This window comes from Mytilus trossulus, chromosome 2, assembly GCF_036588685.1.
Source record: "Mytilus trossulus isolate FHL-02 chromosome 2, PNRI_Mtr1.1.1.hap1, whole genome shotgun sequence".
NCBI lineage: Eukaryota > Metazoa > Mollusca > Bivalvia > Mytilida > Mytilidae > Mytilus > Mytilus trossulus.
Window position 1 is genome coordinate 48188209 of NC_086374.1, and position 20376 is coordinate 48208584.

General features: G+C 31.2%; 1 protein-coding gene across 1 annotated transcript; it reads left to right on the forward strand.

The window, feature by feature from the left end:
* Positions 1 to 447: 447 nt before the first annotated feature.
* On the forward strand, positions 448 to 19638 carry LOC134707446 (uncharacterized). The gene is made up of 8 exons (XM_063567188.1): positions 448 to 537; positions 2589 to 4094; positions 4527 to 4637; positions 8510 to 8638; positions 9012 to 9113; positions 10309 to 10518; positions 17003 to 17120; positions 18194 to 19638. The coding sequence occupies exons 2-8, from the start codon at positions 2654 to 2656 to the stop codon at positions 18351 to 18353; spliced, it is 2271 nt and encodes a 756-aa protein (XP_063423258.1). The 5' UTR covers positions 448 to 537; positions 2589 to 2653; the 3' UTR covers positions 18354 to 19638.
* Positions 19639 to 20376: the final 738 nt, after the last annotated feature.

The window sequence follows — 20376 nt, forward strand, 5'->3', positions numbered from 1 at the left end:
GATTGTATTTCACAATTTGTGTCTGTATTTTCTGGATAATGATGCACTAATAATGCATTTTGCACGTTTATTACATATTGTACAAGGAGAGTTTTAAAAACAAATTATTAGATAAATAATAATTGTTCTAAAACACAAGTAAAATTGATATCATATTAAATACCATAAGTTTGTTTTCTTTTGCATTTCTTTTTTTTTTAATCATTTTGAATAAGAAATTTAAATATAAAATAAAAAAAATTCTTGTCGTTAAATAGTCTTTTGGTCACTAAATTATTCGTCTTGTCCCTTCAAATAGATGAAAAATCTAGAGGATTCCGGATTTTATCACCTCCTGACAAATGTAAATGCCAGGATGTCCGGATCTGAGAATATAAGTGAGACCGTTAATGAACACTAATAAAGTACGGAATCTTCCTACCCGTGTATGGATTTACTTTTACTATTAAATTTATCTCCCTTTGTTGCTGCTGCGGCTGAGGAATTTCGCTCCAACGGCCCCGTTGACTTGACAATAACTCCAATAATATTTAACAGGTTTGTTTATATGCTCCACTTAGGGCATTATGTTTTTCGGTCTGTAGTTCCGTCCATTCGTCCGTCTGTCCCGCTTCGGGGTAAACATTTTGTGCCGGGTTTACTATCCAAAGACTCCAAAGTTTTTTTAGGGGTTCGTATGGATAGTAAAAACCACCCCTGTGCGATTTGCAATCAATCTGCATCAATCAATATATTTTTTCGAAACTTTTATGTTTTTAAGTTGGAGTAGACAGGTAGACAAAAGCTGACAAGGAAAGAGGAGATAATGATGCCAAAATCCAATTTTAAAGTAGAAAAAAAATCAAATAAAAAACCCAATATCGTCTAAAAGAAAAGCCCATTATACCACAGGAATCGGAAGTTCTATCAATAAAATTCTGTAAATAATAAGGTCGACTATCAATAGAGCTCAAGAAGCTCTATTGATAGTCGACCTTATTAGACTATCAATTGAGCTTCTTCTAGAGAAGAAGCTCTATTGATAGTCGACACCCTAAGTGGTCTTTTCTCATCACTTGGCCCTAAGTGGTCTTTTCTCATCACTTGACGTCCGTTCTCCGTTGTTGTCCGTCGTCTGTAAACTTTAACAAAAATCTTCTCCTCTCAAACTACTGGGCCAAATTTAACCAAACTTAGCCACAATCATCATTGGGGTATCTAGTTTAAAAATTGTGTCCGATGACCCGGCATACCAACCAAGATGGCCACCACAGCTAAAAATAGAACATAGGGGTAAAATGCAGTTTATGGCTTATTACTCAAAAACCAAAGCATTTAGAGCAAATCTGACAGTTTACTAATCAATCTTTGGATCTAAATTTTGACAATTAAAAGTTTCTTTCATTAAAATAAAGAGTAACTACAATGTTCTTTATTTCTTGATTAGAGTACAACTCCATCTAAAATTTGTAATCCTTCATCTTCCATGCAATTACTTTATACACAACAAAAGTCAACCATGAATCCTGTGAATGGAAATTATTAATAAAGCAATTTGATATATTTTGTCATATGAATTGGTCGATTATTGGTTGCCTAATGTCTGCAGTGACAAATATTTCATGCATGTAAACTATCTACTAGACTTCCTGCCGGTACATACCATGGGTAGATCCAGCCATTTTTAAAAGGTGTTTCAATAAAAAAAAAAAAAAAAAATTCGGACCGCCCTTTTTTTCAAAATGATGTTACTGGAAACACAGATAATTTTTTTTTAGGCCTTACTCATTATTATTCATTGGATACCAATTTTCGTGGGTTTTGTTGAAACAGGTAAACCACAAATTCAGATGTTCAACGAATAACACTTTTCAATCATTTTGTCAATAGGCTTTGTATACAGATATTGGTAAAAACCTCAAAATCAAATTTCCATGAATATGCAAGTTTTTAGCAATCCACAAAAATCGATGCTCATGAAAATATATGAATCCACAGTACCTTTTATTGTTTTTCGGAAGAAAAAAATACACTGCCTCCCTCAAAAGATGAATGGTCAGTTCTTTAATACACATTTATATGTGCAAACTCACAAAACAGTTCATAGGAAATGACTTGTTGATCCAGTCAACCTATCTACCATTCATGGCAACCTGTTGACTTGTGGATCATGTCAACCTGTCGACCATGTCAACTGCTCATGATTCTTTTTTCACCAAAGATACCAGTGACATGCATAAAGAATACATTTGTTAGCATAGACTGTTAGGTCAATACCTATAAACCAAAGATACAAAATGTACATATAAATCAACCTGTATTCAACAATGATTCCTGCTTAATAAAGTTAATAAATATATACTGTAAATTCAGAAATTAATGCGTGCATTTATTATTGGGAATTTGTCATTTTAGACTTAAATGCGAATTTAATTTTTACGACTATGAGGAAAATCCTGTTAAATTCATAAAATATATTTCAAAATGCGATTTTAAATTATTGCGTTTGCAATTCAGTTGCATTTTTTGCAATAATAAAAACCTCGCATTAATTTCTGAATTTACATTATTATCAAATGAATAATTCATTATTTCAAATCTATTTTCAGAATGTCCTGAAAATATAGTGTTGGTACGTAGGAGCATATGATAAGACCATTTTTCATCTTGTAAGATGGAAAATGAAACATTACATGATGATATGAAGTCATGTAAGTTAATAAGTGTGTCAACTGATATTATATTACCCAAGGAAAGTGAAAAGTGCATTCGAAAAACTCATGACAAGTCAGTTACAAATCCTAAAGAGAATATAAAGGAAAATATTGCCTTTGATAAAAAAGCCGAAAGTAAAGAATGTCAGACTGAACAGAAAGACATTTGTGGGAATGAACCTGTTAACATGGTTACTTCATTGACAGATACTGGATTAATAACATCTTTTCAACATAGAGGTGAGAAACCAGATGTCGGCCATCTTATGATGTCAAAGATTCTTCCAGATTCTATACTTGAAAGTGACCCTAGCAACAATGATTTTCTACCCGATAAGAATAATAATGCAAATCTTTCACAAAGAGATGGTTGTGGAACACCACCAATACCAAAAGACGAGGAAAGAAATTGTAAAACATCTAATCACATTCCATTTACAGAAGCAGCAAGAAGTTTGTCACCACTTAAAGGAGGATTATTACAGAATGTTGAAGATGAAAGATTGTCTCTATCTGGAGTGGTTAGAGTTTTAGGAGAAAGAGATGATATACTAGACATAAAACATAATAAAGATTTAGAACATATATGGAATTGTTTAAAACCGGACAAAAAAGAGGTTAAAAAATGTGCAGCAGCTGCAGAGATGGTTGTCAAAGCAGACTATAATATCATCTTTAAAAACTGTCTGAAAGATTTAAAAGAAGTTGATTTTAAACAAACAGATTCTTTTACAGGATGGCATCAAGTAAAGTCAATGTTAAATGTTGCTTGGATGTTGTCTGATTCAAGTCCATTGTTTTGTAAGCAAACAATTGAAGATACTGAAGCAGTTCAGAACTTATATAATATAATGAGACTAATCATAGAATGTGATATATTTGAAGAAAACAAAAATCTGAAATACATTATCAAAGCTTTTCTTGGAATTTTGCACAATATATGCAGACATTGTTCAAATTTTAAGGAATGTTTGAGAAGTTGTCCTTTTCTGTCTGTGATGTTAAGATTATCAAAGACCAAGATTGCAATGATACGAGCTAAATGTTTGATTGTGATGTCATACATAGTTAATGATTCTGAAATTCATGTTGTCAGTACCGACTGTAAAGTGCTGGTATTTATCATTGATATTCTGAAAAATGCAAAATGTTCTGAGGATCACATGTCATACAAATATGGGATGAACGTATCAGAAATACTGCATGGCTTGAATAATCTGTTGGCAAATGATGAAAACAAGGAGAAACTTATGTCATTAGATATTTTAAATCTCTATTTAGAAATCTTATCCAAGAATTTTTCAGATGAAGAAGTATGTTTAACAGTAATGGGTATTTGGAAATTGTCCTTCCATGACTCAAACAAAGACAAAATGAAGATGCATTCTCAACTTTTAGAAGGTGAATATTTTCTTGTACAGGTATTTGCATCTTATAGAATTGAATGCAAGCTAAAAAAAATACTAAAAGAAAAAGTAATCTTATTTCAGTAATTTACATTCAATTTATTCACACCCTTCAAGAAATGTGAAAAAAGCAAAAAATTAGAGATACATTAATACACTTCTATCAGTCACTTATAGTTTTTGTGTTAAGAATAATACAATGTATAATTGTTTACTCCTCAGTTTTTTTTGGTACATCTTCTGCATTTAAAATCTGTATATGATGATTGCTTTGTTTTTTTTAATCAGACACATACATGACATATATATATACACATATGAGAAGTTATGAACAAATTGAAATCATTGTAAATGTATGCTCACATGTACAGTACTCTCTATTTCTAAATATTGAATAAATAAGTCATATTTTCTTTTTTATATTTAGAACTGGACAGACTACAACTTTCAGACAAAGAGGATGTCAGACATGCTGCAAGAGGTGCATTGTGGGAAATAAACCAACATGTTGAAGGTCCTAATCTAAACACCAACTCTGGTAAATTGTGAAAAAAACACCAATTTCTATATGTTGTAAAGATTTTTTGTTATTTTTGATTTACAATTGAGAAAATGATCAGTGGTATGTTAATTATTAGGGCCCTGCATCCAGGATGTGGGAACAAGGTAGTTTTCATTTTGTCTGCCAATCAACATTTGTTAACCTAAAAACTCCAAACGAAAATGTAGGGGCCAATGAAATTTTGCACAGTTGTTGTGCATAACATGTAGATAATATGTATATTTTGGTGATATTTGTCTCATAACTCTGAAAAACTGAATTTATGTTAAAAAAACAATTTTTAGTAATATTTTTTTTAAATCAAAAACTATATAAGTATTGGTATAAGGCCAATAAAATTTTGCACAGTTGTTATGCATTATAAGTAGATGTGCCTTATATATATTATTGAAATTCTGCTCATGAATAATTTTTACATGTAACATATTTTAAAATGATTGACAAATTGATGAAAATAGTTAAAACTTTATTTTTATTGTAAAATTTGCCAATTTTGTAATTTTAATTTTAGATTTAAATATTTGTATTGGTTTTAAAATTTTCGTTCATGTTTTTTTGTTTACTTTTAAAATTTTCGTTCATGTTTTTTTGTTTACTTTTAATCTGTTCATGTTTTTTTGTTTACTTTTAATCTGTTCATGTTTAATATTAACTTTAAATGTTGTTTAATGTTTTTCAGTTTGGTTTGCTTTATTTTCTTATTCAATGGTAAGTAATATTCTGCTTTGAGAATTATTTCTGTATCAATATTAGAAAACTATTTGATCTTCACAGGAGATACAGATCTATTTTCCCTGTCAGTGTTTTATACTTCCTGAGTCTTCATGCAAATTGGATATAGGACACATACAAAAATATAAGCCTATTTAGTATGGTGTGTTCCCATTTCGCCTTAGTTGTGAATTCCAGGTAAAAAAGGTAAAAAATATACTAAGGCGATATGGGAATTGAACTAAGGCGAAATGTGAAATGCAATTAAAAATAGAGCCATGAGATTTTTTATGGGTGTTGGAAAACATACCCCAAATTTATCATTATATGGAGATACGGGCTGGATGCCATGTATAATTAAACAATGGTCATGTATTTTTAGAAATTAGTAAAGATTTTTGAAAATGAATGATACCAGACTTAATAAAAAAGTGTTTTTATGGGCAAATAGAATATGTAGCAGTAAAATTAAAAAGTGCATAAATAATAAATAATTGCAGATTTTTACATTAAAATAACGGGCGATATCTTTTTGCGCCAAAAAGTAACTCATGTGCGCCACAACTCAATTGCGCCAATACGTCTTTTGCGCCACCTAATTTTCAAATCTATAGGTATCATTTGCGCCAATAAAATAATCTTCTAATTGCGCCAATTTTATTTATTTTTATTTATATATAACAACTAAATGATTGACTTAAAATTCCTCTGATATTGTACACCGAAATTTTAATTTACCCTCGCATCCTAATAATCCCGCATTGTGGATCGTTACACAATACAAAGTCATCAACTTTGTTTGTAACTAACAACACCAATATCATCCAATGTTTTGTGAAATTCTGCTTGATTTTTAGGTTGAGCCGGATGCAGTGTTCTTCTCTCTATATACATTGACTGACGCACTTGTTTCAATCTTTTTTTTCTAAATTTTCTTCTTCAATTTTGGAATTTATTATTTTGAAGGTTGCTCTGACAACATATCGGTTGCTTCAATTCTCAGAATTTGACGTTCAATTTCTAGACATTTGTTTCATGAATATGATCTAATTCTCCATTCAAAATAATTGTACATGATTCATCTGTGAATAACCTAGCACAACAAGACTTAACTGTACATCTCCATCTTATTGCTCCAGTTTTCTTTACAAATGTCTAATGGAATTTATGTTCTACAACAATGGTGACCGGTTTTCCTCTATCAAACTCTATTTTCTTGAATATATATATCAGAGTGTATCAGACATTTTGACTCATTGAAACTTATTTTTTTGGTGAATTTTCATTAATTTGATGAGTGTTAAGTTAAATCTTAAGTGGAAAGGTTAATTAAATGTATGATATAGGTAAACAAATATTTACAGGTAAATGTGGCGCAATTTCATTTCATTTATTGGCGCAATTAATACCATCAAAATAAAAGAGAGTGGCGCAATTAATACCCTTTCAAAACTGCAATTGGCGCAAATTGATTCTGCCCAAAATAACAAATATCAAGTTATTGCAATACAAACAAAAAAAACTTAATTCCATTGTTTACAAAAGTTCCCATTTCGCCTTAGTTAATTATCTTTTACCTGAAAATTTGTACTAAGGCAAAATGGGATTAATTTTATATAAAGATTTTGACAGCTAAGGCGACATGAGAAAAAGCCTTAAGTATTAGCCCATATACCATGTATACCCTGTGAAGCCTGAATAAATATTTTATTATACTTGAGTGTAGGAAAGACCCAATTTCAATAACATTTACCATTCTGATCTTCTTTTTTTTGTTCAAAAAGGAAATGGTCTAATGGTTATCAATCACAGTGCATGATTAGCCAGATTATTTCACTCTAGTATTATAAATGAAAATATGATTTGTTTATGATTTAACACATACACTGTGTGCTTGTATTTAACCTATATCATCAAGAGTTATACAACCCTTTTATCTCTTTTATCATTTAAACCTATTTTTTCATATCATTAGCTGAAATACATCTTAGAAGATCTAGAAGTTTTGTTTTTATGTTCAGTGATCTTCAGTTTGAAGCCATTAGCATTACATGTATAATGAAAAATAGTTTCAAAACTAAATGTTATTTTGTGTGAAGGATTTACCTTTCTGGATACAAGCTACATGTACATGATCCTTATAATATTCTCTATCTTTAAATATAAAAAAGAAGATATGGTATGATTGCCAATGAGACAACTCTCCACAAGAGATCAAAATGACACAGAAATTAACAACTATAGGTCACTGTACGACCTTCAACAATGAGCAAAGTCCATACCGTATAATCAGCTATATAAGGCCCAAAAATTAAGCCTTGCAAGAAGTCAAATGATAGACATGCATAAATAGTCACAACATTTTAACTTAGCCTTTTATTACTCCCACACTAATATCCGTTCCAACTTGACCATTTTTTGTCTCAAGGAGAAGGGGCTTATTACCTGGTATTTGTTCCTAAAAAAAGATGCAAATGCAAAACACATTAAAAAAAACTTAAATAAAAAATATTAGCTATGCAGTGATACCACTATTAATATTGATAAAATTGAGAATAGAAATGGGGAATGTGTCAAAGAGACAACAACCATACCATAGAGCATACCAAATTGAGGTGACATTATAAGAGATATTCTCAGATCGAAATCTAAAAAAAAAAGTTTCAAAATTATTTTGGCTATGTTAACATAGAGCAGCAATATTTTGCTAGTCAAAAGACCAACACAAAATACTGTTCCGGCATGAATATCTAATACTGTTCCAGCATGAATATCTTTTTGAAATACTGTTGTTCTCTTCACTATTCATGCTATTGCTAAGCATATTAGAGTCAATTGGAGTATGTTTCATTTCTCTATTTACTGAATTAATCCTTCTTTTAAAAGTTATGTAAACCATGAAAAGGAAATATTTTAGTCAAGCATATGATTTTGTTAACTATGGATTTGGGGAGGTTGAAATACACAAAAGTTTAGGACCAGTTATTGTCAAAAATCATACCTTCTTTTTTAATTTTATTAAATTTATTATTGCGATTTTTTCATTTTAGAGAATAATTCACTTAATGTATCATTTTAGAGAATAATTCACTTAATGCATCATTTTAGAGAATAATTCACTTAATGTCTCATTTTAGGTAAGCTAGAAGTAGATTGTCCCCATATTATGATAAGTTATCAATGGGACAGCCAATCAGTGATGTTAAAGGTCAAGGACAGACTGAAGGAAGCTGGATACAAAGTTTGGATGGATGTAGAGCATATGAGTAAGGATATTTATATTAATAACAATAAAAGATATTTCTCAGTTATGCTTTTGTAACATTTTGTCTATAAATGTAAACAAATTGGTTAACAAGACGGATTTTTTAAAGTTGCCTTCAGTACTGGTCAGTAATAATGTAAGAAATTCAAACTAAAGATATAAGGAACAGAACATTCTTTTTCATATTTTTGTTGTTCGACTGTTTTTTACCACATTGAAAAAAATTGTCATGAAGAAGCATACAATATTCAGAAAATGTGAAGCAAATCAACAAAATATTTCCCCATGTTAATCATATAAATTATTTGAGAGTAAATACAATGCATGCTTTACAACATGTTGTGGCTTATGTTAAAAATATTTGTCTGTTATAGCTGGCTCCACACTAGAAGCTATGGCACTGGCAGTAGAAAAAGCAGCAGTGGTGTTAATTGCAATGTCTCAAAAATATAAAGACAGTCCATCATGTAGATCTGGTTAGTGTGTTTACATGTCTGACTAAAATTAATGAACCCTGACAGAAAAGTTGAAGAATTTGACATTTGTTTTGTTATAAGAAATATTGATCTTTTTTAAGTTGTATTTTCAAAGTGTTTTTAATGATAGGAATTTACCAACAGTAACTGTGCAAGAAATTCTCTTTTATAATGTAAGATTTCTAAACCCTGCCACATAATCAAATGAAGAATAAGAAACATTTGTATTTGAAATGCATAATTTATAGCATTCCTAATTTCCTAATAAAAATGAGAATATCTTTGTCTTATAGACACTGGTCTGCACTGTTATTTATTCATCTTTCAGTCCTTCATTCATTTTGATTTTTGGCTGATAATTCAAATACTTTATAAAAGATTGTAACCATACTTTATATTTGGTCTTACTTGATGAGAGGGAAATCTCTGAAAATTTTGAGGGCAGTCAAAACAAATAAGCTCAAGGTCATACTTCCTAAAAATAGGCAGAATAATTGAGTGTAGGAATGGAGTTTCTGGATAATAGCTCTTAAAGCTGGCATGGGTTTGGAAACAAAGTTTAATATTAAAGATTGATAGAGACTGAAATTAGTTCAGGAAGGGCTTTTTAGAAAGAAAAAAAATAATTGTTTTACTTTGTCATTTGTGGGCCTTTTATAGCTGACTATGCTTATGGGCTTTGCTCATTGTTCAAGACCGTATTGTGACCTATAGTCATTAATATCGGTGTCATTTGGTCTCTCATGGAGAATTGTCTCATTGACAATCTTACCATTAACATTTTCTTATTTTGATATTCTAGATAATTACTCTAGAACCTTACATATGTATAATAAAATAAGAACCAAACTTGCATTTATGCTGACATATAATGAGAGGAAGATCCTAATTGATTATTAGGACAGTGATTGACAATATATCAATTTCATAGTAACTTAAGATTAACAAAAATAAGTACAGATCAGGGGTTTCCAAATGACAATGAGGGTGGTAAAGGGTTATATTCATGCAAAAACCTGTATAAAAATCAATGTACAAGAAATTTGTAATTGTTTGTTGATTGGAAATGGCAACTTTATTTTGTTCTTCCATGCAGATACCCTTCCTTTACACCCCTCGATAATTTTTCGATTAAAAAAGGATTTTATATGGTAAACAATCAAATAAACATTTAAAAGGGAAATTTTTGTTGCAGAGGCTGAATATACATATAAACTAAGGAAAAGTTTCATCCCTCTACGACTTCAGCATCGTTATGTACCAGATGGCTGGCTGGGCATGCTCATTGGAACTCGATTGTACTTTGATATAAGCAGTGAAGATAAAATAAATCATCAGATGGACAATGTTATGAAGGAACTAGGGAATCGTGGAAAGATTGGTTCTCATACAGATACTGTTGATGGTAAGTTGTTTGTTATTTTTTTTATCATTGAACTTGGCATAATGTTGTTATAACATCCATAATCGATACATCTAATATGCAGTTTTTTAGGATACACACTGCCTTTCTCATCTTCTAGGGATCAAGGAATTTACAAATTGAATTTCTAAGACTAAGAATTGTGTTCATACTTATAGGTTATCGTCAGTTACCGTATCTTAACAAGATTTATTTTCTCCCTTGAGCTGGTAGGGCAAAATTGAAAAAAACAATCGAGTTGAGATGACCAATGGTAGGGCAAAATTGAAAAAAACAATTGAGTTGAGATGACCAATGGTAGGGCAAAATTGAAAAAAACAATCGAGTTGAGATGACCAATGATAATCTGTTTATTGCTATTTTACCTATGAGGACATTATTAATTTCCTTGACAACAGCACATGTTCCCTTAGTTGCTAGTGTTAATTTCATATCACTCAACTCAGTTGAGAGGAAACTATCAGTCAGCAACATCAAAGGAAAAATTTGTAGAATAACGATAAAGAATTATATATGATATTCTATTGGTACAGGTTGTGTTGTTTTAGTAGCATCCAAGCTCTTTGGTTTATTGGGGGACTGAAAGGCTACACTTCTCTCCTTAGTCTTACCTCACAGAATGCTTGTTATTGGTAATATTGATTATGTAACTGTTGAAAACAAAAGGGCTTGGAATGGTGTGATTTTTAATCAATCACAAAGCCCTATATAAGTTATCAGAATATAAAAAACTGACTTTTTGATTTTTTGTTTTATGTCTTAATGGCTTATTAATTATGTTTGTTTCTAGTAGTGAAGTAAGAAAATCAGGAGGGTTTCAAACCAAACTTGCAAAAGATTTTCCAAATTGGTCAGAATTAGTTTTATGTAAAGTTGATAGCTATGACTCTTTGTCTCTACTTCATTCAAGCTACCTAATTGGATCTCATTATTTTAGTAGTATCTAGAAAAATGTTTCTCATTTCAAAGAATTATGTGACCTTATTTTTTTTATTAATTTTCTATATCATTTGATGAAGAAAACATTAAGAATCTCACATCTAAAACAGTGTTAAACAAGAAAATCTGAGAACTTTAGGATGCCTAAGATTTCCCAGTAATGCATACTTGACAGTACACAAGGGGTACAATCAAAATCACGTGATGATATACACACACCGGAAGTTACAGTCAAACTCGCCGCTTGAAAGGTTAGTAGTTGCATTTTCTTGTTTGTATCAATTAGATTTTGTTAAATAAGTTGGCACACCGAATGTCGGATAGTATGTAGTTTTAAAATACACAATTGTTTTTGCTAGAAAGCGTGCAGTTATTGCAAACACTTCGACACAGTTCCAAATTTTCGACGGATAACTGTGTCGAAGTGTTGGCATTAACTGGACGCTTTCCAGCAAGGATAATTGTGTATTTCAAAACAAGATAGTATCCTACATTCGGTGCTCTACCTTATTTGTTAAATTTCATTGATATAAACAAGTAAATACGACTACTTACCTTTCAAGCGGTCTGCTCGACTGTTACTTCCCGTGTGTGTATATCCATCACGTGAGTTTGATTGTACCCCTTGGTACAATAACATACATATTATTTTTTTTAGAAGAAATGAACACTAAATCTATCTTCTAAATCTAGGGTGGCACAAAACACCTTGACTAAAATTAATTTGATTGGTTTAATTTTCTTTAAATTTGGACAAAATATTGACTTTAACACTTTGTCAGAAAGATGAAAATTTAAAAAGAATTGAACCAACCACTTCATGGGAAATATTTCATTGGATATATAGCAGTTTCACTGGGGTAAAGCTGATGACCGTAACTGCATTCACGGTCATCCCAAGATGTCGGATGAAAAATTAGGTCAGTATTTGCATTGTCTGTTTAAGTGTTTCTAAATCATTTTCTTTACAAAGCATACATTGGTACGATGTAAATGTATAAAAGAATCACACGGAAATCACATATTACTACCAAGAAATGTGTATGAAACAGGAAATTGGATTTGAAAAAATCGCTAAGATGACCGTAAATCGTAAGTAAAATATTTTCAAGATGACCGTAACATAAAACAAGGATGACCGTGATTGGTAAAAAGATGACCGTAATTTGTAAAGGATGACCGTAATTTATAAAGGATGACCATCGATTCTAACAGATATCCGTATTTGTATTACCTTTTTTGTATCAAATAATGAATTGTGTTGGTATAAAACGTATTTATAAGACTGCATTATCCTATAGGTAGAAGAAAATAAGACTTGCTTCAAATACATAGAGTATTACCAACTGTATTAAATCGTATCCGAATGAAAGAGGAATCTTGATAGCTTTGAATATGAGCTATCTTGTAAACAATGTGCTTGCTATGTAAACATTTTAACCTGCCTGTAACTTATAACAAAAGGAAACAGGTGTATATATGTTGCACCTGCTTTGCACGATAGTGTTGCATATATATTATTGGAGGGCACCCATAAAAAATCTAAATTATACAAGTGAAAACCAAATTATCAATTTAGAAGAACTAACTATATATATATATAGCATTCAAAAGATGTTCCTTTAATTTTAAAGTCAGTGGCGATTATGTCCAAGAAGGGTGTCCAACGGAATTAAAAATGAACTTTATTAAGTCGTTAGTTTTCTCGTTTGAATTTCTTTTACATTGTTATTTAGGGGGCCTTTTATACTGACTATGCGGTATGTACTTTGCCCATTGATGAAGACCGTCCGGTGACCTATAGTTGTTGCTTTTTGTGTCATTTTGGTCTCCAGTGGAGAATTGTCTTTTGGAGAGTTGTCTAATTAGCAATTATACCACATCTTTTTTATATTTATGAACTATTGCCAAATATTGAAGCAAAACTAAAAGAGATAGGGCGATACGAAGACTTCATTTCCGTTTTGAAATCCTTATCTAATGGAATATTTTATACTGAACATATTGCTTTTCATTTGTTACGGAAGGTTTAATCTCAGTCAAACCAACTGAATGCTGAATAAATTTTGCAGTTCCATCGGATCCGGTGTTGTCAATGGACTGTATATTTCAAGGCAGATGTTAAGATTTTAATCTGATTCCGTTGGATAATCTTATGCTAAATCAATGTTTTTTTTTCTTCAACTTTTCGTCGCATCGCTGTCAATTTGTATTATATTCTTCCCTACACAGTTTGGAGTTATACGTCAAGGAGATAACATAAGTCCTAACCTGTTTAAGATTTTCATCAATGACCTTCCCAACTATTTGGAAAAATCTCTAGACCATGTAAAGATTAATAGGAATATTATCTCTAAATAAACAAGTACACTGTATGCATGTTTTTGAGCATGCTATTAAGCTTATTTCTCTATATGGAAGTGAAATTTGGAGCTCATTCAATCCCTTGATAGCAAAATTTAGATATGGAAACCAACTAATTTGCATGGATAAAATGTGTTCAAATTTAACTTGTGAAAAGCTACACAGTAAATTTTGTAAATTCATCCTGGTCGGCACAAATAAAAACACAAATTGTGCAGCCTTATTTTAACTTGGTCGGTTTCCACTGTACTTTTCATTAGAGAGGTCTGCTTTGAATTATTGGCTTAGACTAAAAAATAAGAATAATTTCCTTTATTACATTATGCATACCAGCATTCAAATCTCTATATTCTCAGTATAAATCGTCATGGTATAGCTTTCTCCAACACATTTAAAAAACTCTTCCTGGTTTTGCAAATCTAAATGATGGGAAAAATATTTCAAATAATACCATTAGGAAAATATTGAAAGAGACGTGCATACAAAATTTGGAAGGATCAACTGATCAAGAAATCAGAAGGAGAGCTCTGCACTTATGTGACAATTGAGGATAATTATGGTTTCGAAAAGTATCTATATAAATATCTTAACAAAATTTTAGCGTAGGATATCATTAACAAAATTGAGGCTGTCATCTCACCATTTGCAGATTAAAATAGAACGATACCAGGGTACTCCTCCAAACCTTAGACCGTATGTCAGCAATGTAATTCTGGTAAAATTGAAAATGAAGTTCATTTTCTCTTGTATTGCACAAAATATAACGAAGACAGAAACTATTTATATCACATCTGAATCATGTTCCAATTTCATTAACTAAATTCCCAAGAGAAATTGCTACGGCTGCTGTCTTGTGAGAACTCAACTGTATGAAAAGAGTTGTGTATATTCCTGGTTAAACACTGCAAATAGCAGATTTATATTCCATGTTTCGCAAAATTAGTTATTGTTGTTATTTAAAAAAAATATTTTTTAAGTGACAGGATTCAGTTTCTCTATTTATTTTTGTTCATCTGCTTCTGACACTAGGAGGATTGCTGTTATTGCCTATCGCAATCAACAGTATATCCTACAGCACCGTCCCTTGAATTGGTGTCTCCTATACAGATGAACAAATTTATTGTCATTTGTCTATTATAATATCTGTCACGTTATATAATTTTCAATGTTTGTTGCATATACTTTCATTATTGGTAATTGTATAAATGCCCGCTTTGGGACCCTGGTTGGAAAAATAAAATATTTGATTTGTATTCCAATTTTAACGTTGTTATCAATAAATAATTTAATTTTTTTATGTTATTTCTTCATAGACAGAAAAAAAAATTACAGTCATTTTTTAAATATCTAATTATTTACGAGAAACATGCAATTTACTATCATTGTCATAAACTCTAAATACGGCAAATAGTTGAAAAGAAATTGATAAAATATATTTATAACCGATAAAAGAACCCCTATTGAGACAAACTCGACAAACAGTTATGAATACAAATATGAATATTTCTTAGAATTGACGGTCATCCTTTAAAAGTTACGGTCATCCTTAACAATTTACGGTCATCTTTCAACCAATTACGGTCAGCCTTGTTATGAATCGCTAATCTTGTTACGGTCATCTCGATTACGATTTACGGTCATCTTAGCGAATTTTTCAAATCCAAATTCCCGTTTTATACACGTTCCTCGGTAGAGATTTGTGACTTCCGTGTGAATCTTTTATAAATTTACATCGTATCAAAGTATGCTTTGTAAAGAAAATGATGAAGAAACACCTTAACAGACAATAAAAAAACTGACCTAATTTTTCATCCGACATCTTGGGATGACCGTGAATGCAGTTACGGTCATCAGCTTTACCCCAGTGAGTTTGGCAAACACTAATTTTTGTCGAGCCTGCAACTTTTGTTGCAGAAAGCTCATCATAGGGATAGTGATCCGGCGGCGTTAGCTCACTTCTTTAAAGCTTTATATCTTAGAAGGTAGAAGACCCGGATGCTTCAAACTTTGTATATAGAGGCCCCATGTTACGAAGTTTCTGTCAGTCACATGTCCAATGTCCTTGACCTCATTTTCATGGTTCAGTGATTGATTGAAAAAAAAGTTCAAAATTTTTGTAATGTTAAATTCTCTCTTATTATAAGTAATAGGATAACTATATTTGGTATGTGCGTACCTTGCAAGGTCCTCATGCCCGTCAGACAGTTTTCACTTGACCTCGACCTCATTTCATGGATCAGTAAACAAGGTTAAGTTTTGGTGGTCAAGTCCATATCTGAGATACTATAAGCAGTAGGTCTAGTATATTCGGTGTATGGAAGGACTGTAAGGTGTACATGTCCAACTGGCAGGTATCATCTGACCTTGACCTCATTTTCATGGTTCTGTGGTAATAATTAGATTTTTGTGTTTTGGTCTGTTTTTCCTATACCTTATGCAATAGGTCTGCTATAATTGTTTTACGGAATGATTGGAAGGTGTGCATGTCTAGCTGGCAGATGTCATCTGACCTTGACCTCATTTTCATGGTTCAGTGGTCAAAGTAAAGTTTTTCAGAATTGGTGTTTTTCTCTAATACTATATGCCATAAATCAACTATATTTGGTGTATGGAAATATTTTATGATTTATATGTCAGTAGCGCAGGTTTTATTTGACCTTGACCTCATTTTCAAGGTTCATTGCTCAGTATTGACTTTTTGTGTTTTGTTTGTTTTTCTTAAAATATAAGCAATAGGTCAACTGTATTTGTTGTATGGAAAAATTGTTAGCTGTTCATGTCTGCCTGCCATGGTTCATCTGACCTTGACCTCATTTTCATGGTTCATTGGCATATTTTTAGTTATCTTGGTTCATGTTAAGTTTATGTGACAGTTTTAATGAGGCTTTATAATTAGGACTATCAACATAATATCAATGTAAAATAAAGATGGCGAGACATTTCACTGTGTGCACTCTTGTGATCATTAAGGAGCTTAATATTTCCTTAACAATATAACGTGATTAAACATTCAGCTGATTTTACAGAGTTATCTCTCTGTAGTGTTAGGTACCACCTTGAGTATTTAAAAACCATTTTTCATGTATTATACTTGAGTCGTTGAAAGAAAATGTCATACTTGCAAGAATATGAAGAATTGTTTTTTTTTTTTTTATTTCAATAGGGTGTTCAAATACAAAACAAATGAACACAGCAGTAAATAGACTGAGATATGAAGATTGGTCCTCTACAGATGTATTTTCCTGGTTATCAGACAACGCTGTTAAATTGCCTGAAAACATGTGAGTAACTGAGTTAAATTGCCCGAGAATATGTGAATAACATGTTTGTTAAAATAGTTTCACTGTAAACAATTAGATAGTCTAGATATATATAGATTCTACCACTGCATTGAGTGTGATACAATATTTATCCACTTGAGACAGTTAAATTTTCAAATTAAAAATGCGAGCCTCACCGAGTGTTTTATATATTTAAAATTTAACTGTTGAGAGTGGATAAATATCGTATTAAACAAGATTTGGTGGTTGAATATGTTTCTCTAATGATTTTCTAACAATATCCAGTCAAACTTATTCCTTCTTTTCGAATGATCTGCAAAAAGATTTGTTCTTTCTATGTGATGTCATCAGGCATGGTAGCCTTTTTTCATAACGTCACAATAGGAAATTCAGAGAGAGCAAGAAAAGTCGACGTCATAATTGGATTTTAACCAATGAAGTGAACCACATGTTGATTAAACTTTTATATACAATGGGTGCAAAAAGGGATAAATTGTTGAAGAATTAGAGAAATATATATACCCTGTATTTCTGTCAAATAAACTTCATATACTAGAAACAACCTGTCAATATATGACTTTTTTCAATGTTTGTAAAACAAATCAGCATCTTTAAAGACTTTTATAAGTGTAACTTAAAAGTCAAAGGACTTTGTTATCACATGGCAGGTCTCCTATAATGATATTTTTATCCTCTTATTAAATAAAACATGTATAAAGTACTTAAAATTCATTTAATACTGGGTATACAAGTATGTAATGTTTATGAATTGCAAAACCAAAGAAGATGAACATTTTATCTTTAGTAGTTGTCGTTTGTTGATGTGGTTCATTAGTGTTTCTCATTTTCTATATAGATTAGATTCTTGGGGTCCTTTATAGCTTGATGTGCAGTATGAGCCAAGCTCTGTATTGAAGACCATACTTTGGCCTATGATGGTTCACTTTTATAGATTGTGACTTTGATGGAGAGTTGTCTCATTGGCACTCATACCACATCTTATATCTATAAACTTTGCAAGTTCAAGCAGGATTTATGTAATAGTAACTAATACCTATATCATCATTTTACAGACTAAAGGAGCTGGATGGGCCATTACTGAAAGAACTTATGACTATACAAGACAGGGCACCAGAACATTTCTACAGACTTTTACAAAATGATTTTGGCTTTGAAGTGATCAATTTGCTGAGATTCTCAAAGTTATTGAGACAATTAAATACTTTGTACTAAATTGGTAAAGCATTGAGCTATGTAGTCCTTTGTATTGTATGATCTAGATATGTGAAGGGAATCAGGATTCTGTAAACCAACTTATTTTCACGACTTTCGTGAGTAGGAAAATAATGCAAATTTTAATCGTCATGAAAATGTATAACTTGGTGCTTTCCTTATTAAACTACTTTAAGAAAAAATAGAAAATTGCGAAATTAAATCGCCGCAAAGTGGACTAGAAAGGAATAAATGCAAAATAAAGTATCTGTGAAAATAAATTGGTTTACAGTATTTGTTTTTTACTTTTTTTTGTAAATCATTTTTATTTGTTGGGTGACAATTTTAATAGATTTTGTGGGTAAAGGTAAACCAAATTTAAATGTTTTACGAAGTATTCATATTTAAAAGTATTCATATTCTGTAGGCTTGTATACAGACTGGCAAAATCACAAAGTTTTATTAATACATGTATCAGTGGAATGCAGTTGTTCCTCAATCCACGAAAATTGATACCCAAGAATATAAATGAATCCACAGTAGGTCAAATTTGATAGGAAAAATGTGAAGACTAACTACAACAAAATATAAATCAATTCATTTGTAATTTTCAACATGTATGTTACATGGTAAGTACTGACTGTCATTCATTGGTTGAGTTCATATTTAAAGACATTTATGGAAAACATTTTTAAAGTAATATAAGATTTAGGGTAATTTTGTGTCTTGTAAACTTTTATCCACATTTTCTTTTATTTTTGTATTGATCTGCCTTGACTTTTTTTCAGGGAATTTTAACTTTGTCTTTTTTCTGTTAATATCATTTTTTAAGCATTCCACATTAAAATTACATGTTTTTACTGTGATATGAATTGTTTTTGAATGTATATATGTATGTTTATATAATGATGCAATAGCCTTTCAACTGTGATAACTATTGTCTGGTTTTGTCACATGTCATTTATCAGAGAATGTATTTAATGTACTGGTGGATGCATTATTACATGTATTCTTTGGATACCAATTTTCGTGGATTTCGTGGTTACAGGTGAAACAAGAAATTTTATGTTCAACAAATGACAAATTTTAAATCGGCTTGTTTGCAGGACCTCACCAAAACAATGAAATTAAATATCCATGAACATACAAGTTTTCTTTTATCCACGAAAATTAGTACCCACGAAATAAATTAATCCACAGCAAGTGTTTGTAGATATTGTAATTGTTTAAACTAATACGGTAACAGTAGGAAAACAAATAAAGTCGAAAAAGCATTTAAGAGGGGGGCAAGGGGTTTAACTGTTATGCTGTTATGGGGCATTTTAATTCTTTGTTATCTGTTATTTTGAAAATATATTTACTGTTAGCTGTTATTGTCTTATTCTTTGTTAGCTGTTATAGGACTATTATCTATTTTGTTATCTGTTATTGTGAGAATCTATTTGCTGTTAACTGTTATTGAAAATTGGAATGTTAGCATTTTGACAGCCAATCTTCCGTAGAAATCAAAGATAATTGCAAATTGTGATTTGAATGGATAATAGTCTCATTGGCACGCTTACCACATCTTCTTACAGCGATATCTATTGGGGTCTTTCTACTGGTAATATCGGGTGGCCCTGTATTTGCAGAAGAATTTCAGTAACATACATTGTAAATCACATAAACATATTAAAATCAATTGGACCCAGGACCATTCCAGTATATATTATTATTATCCATTGTAATAAATTCCGTTGTCTGTGAACATGTAGCATTTTGTACAAATTATAATTCACTTATTACTTGTACAATAACTTATAGTATGGATTTTGTTATAAAAATAGCATTGGTACAAACTATAGATTTTTTTTATTCAATGACCACATAATAATCTTTATGTTGTACTATTACACCACTGTCCCTGATTAGGGGAGGATTGGACACCAACAAGCATGCTTAAGTTGACGCAGTCACATTCTGTATGTGCCTATTTCCAAGTCAGGAGCCGGGATTCAGTGGTTGTAGTTTGTTCCTGTGTTACTAAGTTTCTCGTTCACTATTT

Excerpts from the sequence above, each read along its gene's own strand:
- LOC134707446 (XM_063567188.1), top strand. The coding sequence starts at position 2,654 with ATGGAAAATGAAACATTACATGATGATATGAAGTCATGTAAGTTAATA. Across the intron at positions 4,095-4,526 it reads GCATTCTCAACTTTTAGAAG|AACTGGACAGACTACAACTT; the intron begins GTGAATATTTTC and ends TTTTATATTTAG. Across the intron at positions 17,121-18,193 it reads GTTAAATTGCCTGAAAACAT|ACTAAAGGAGCTGGATGGGC; the intron begins GTGAGTAACTGA and ends ATCATTTTACAG.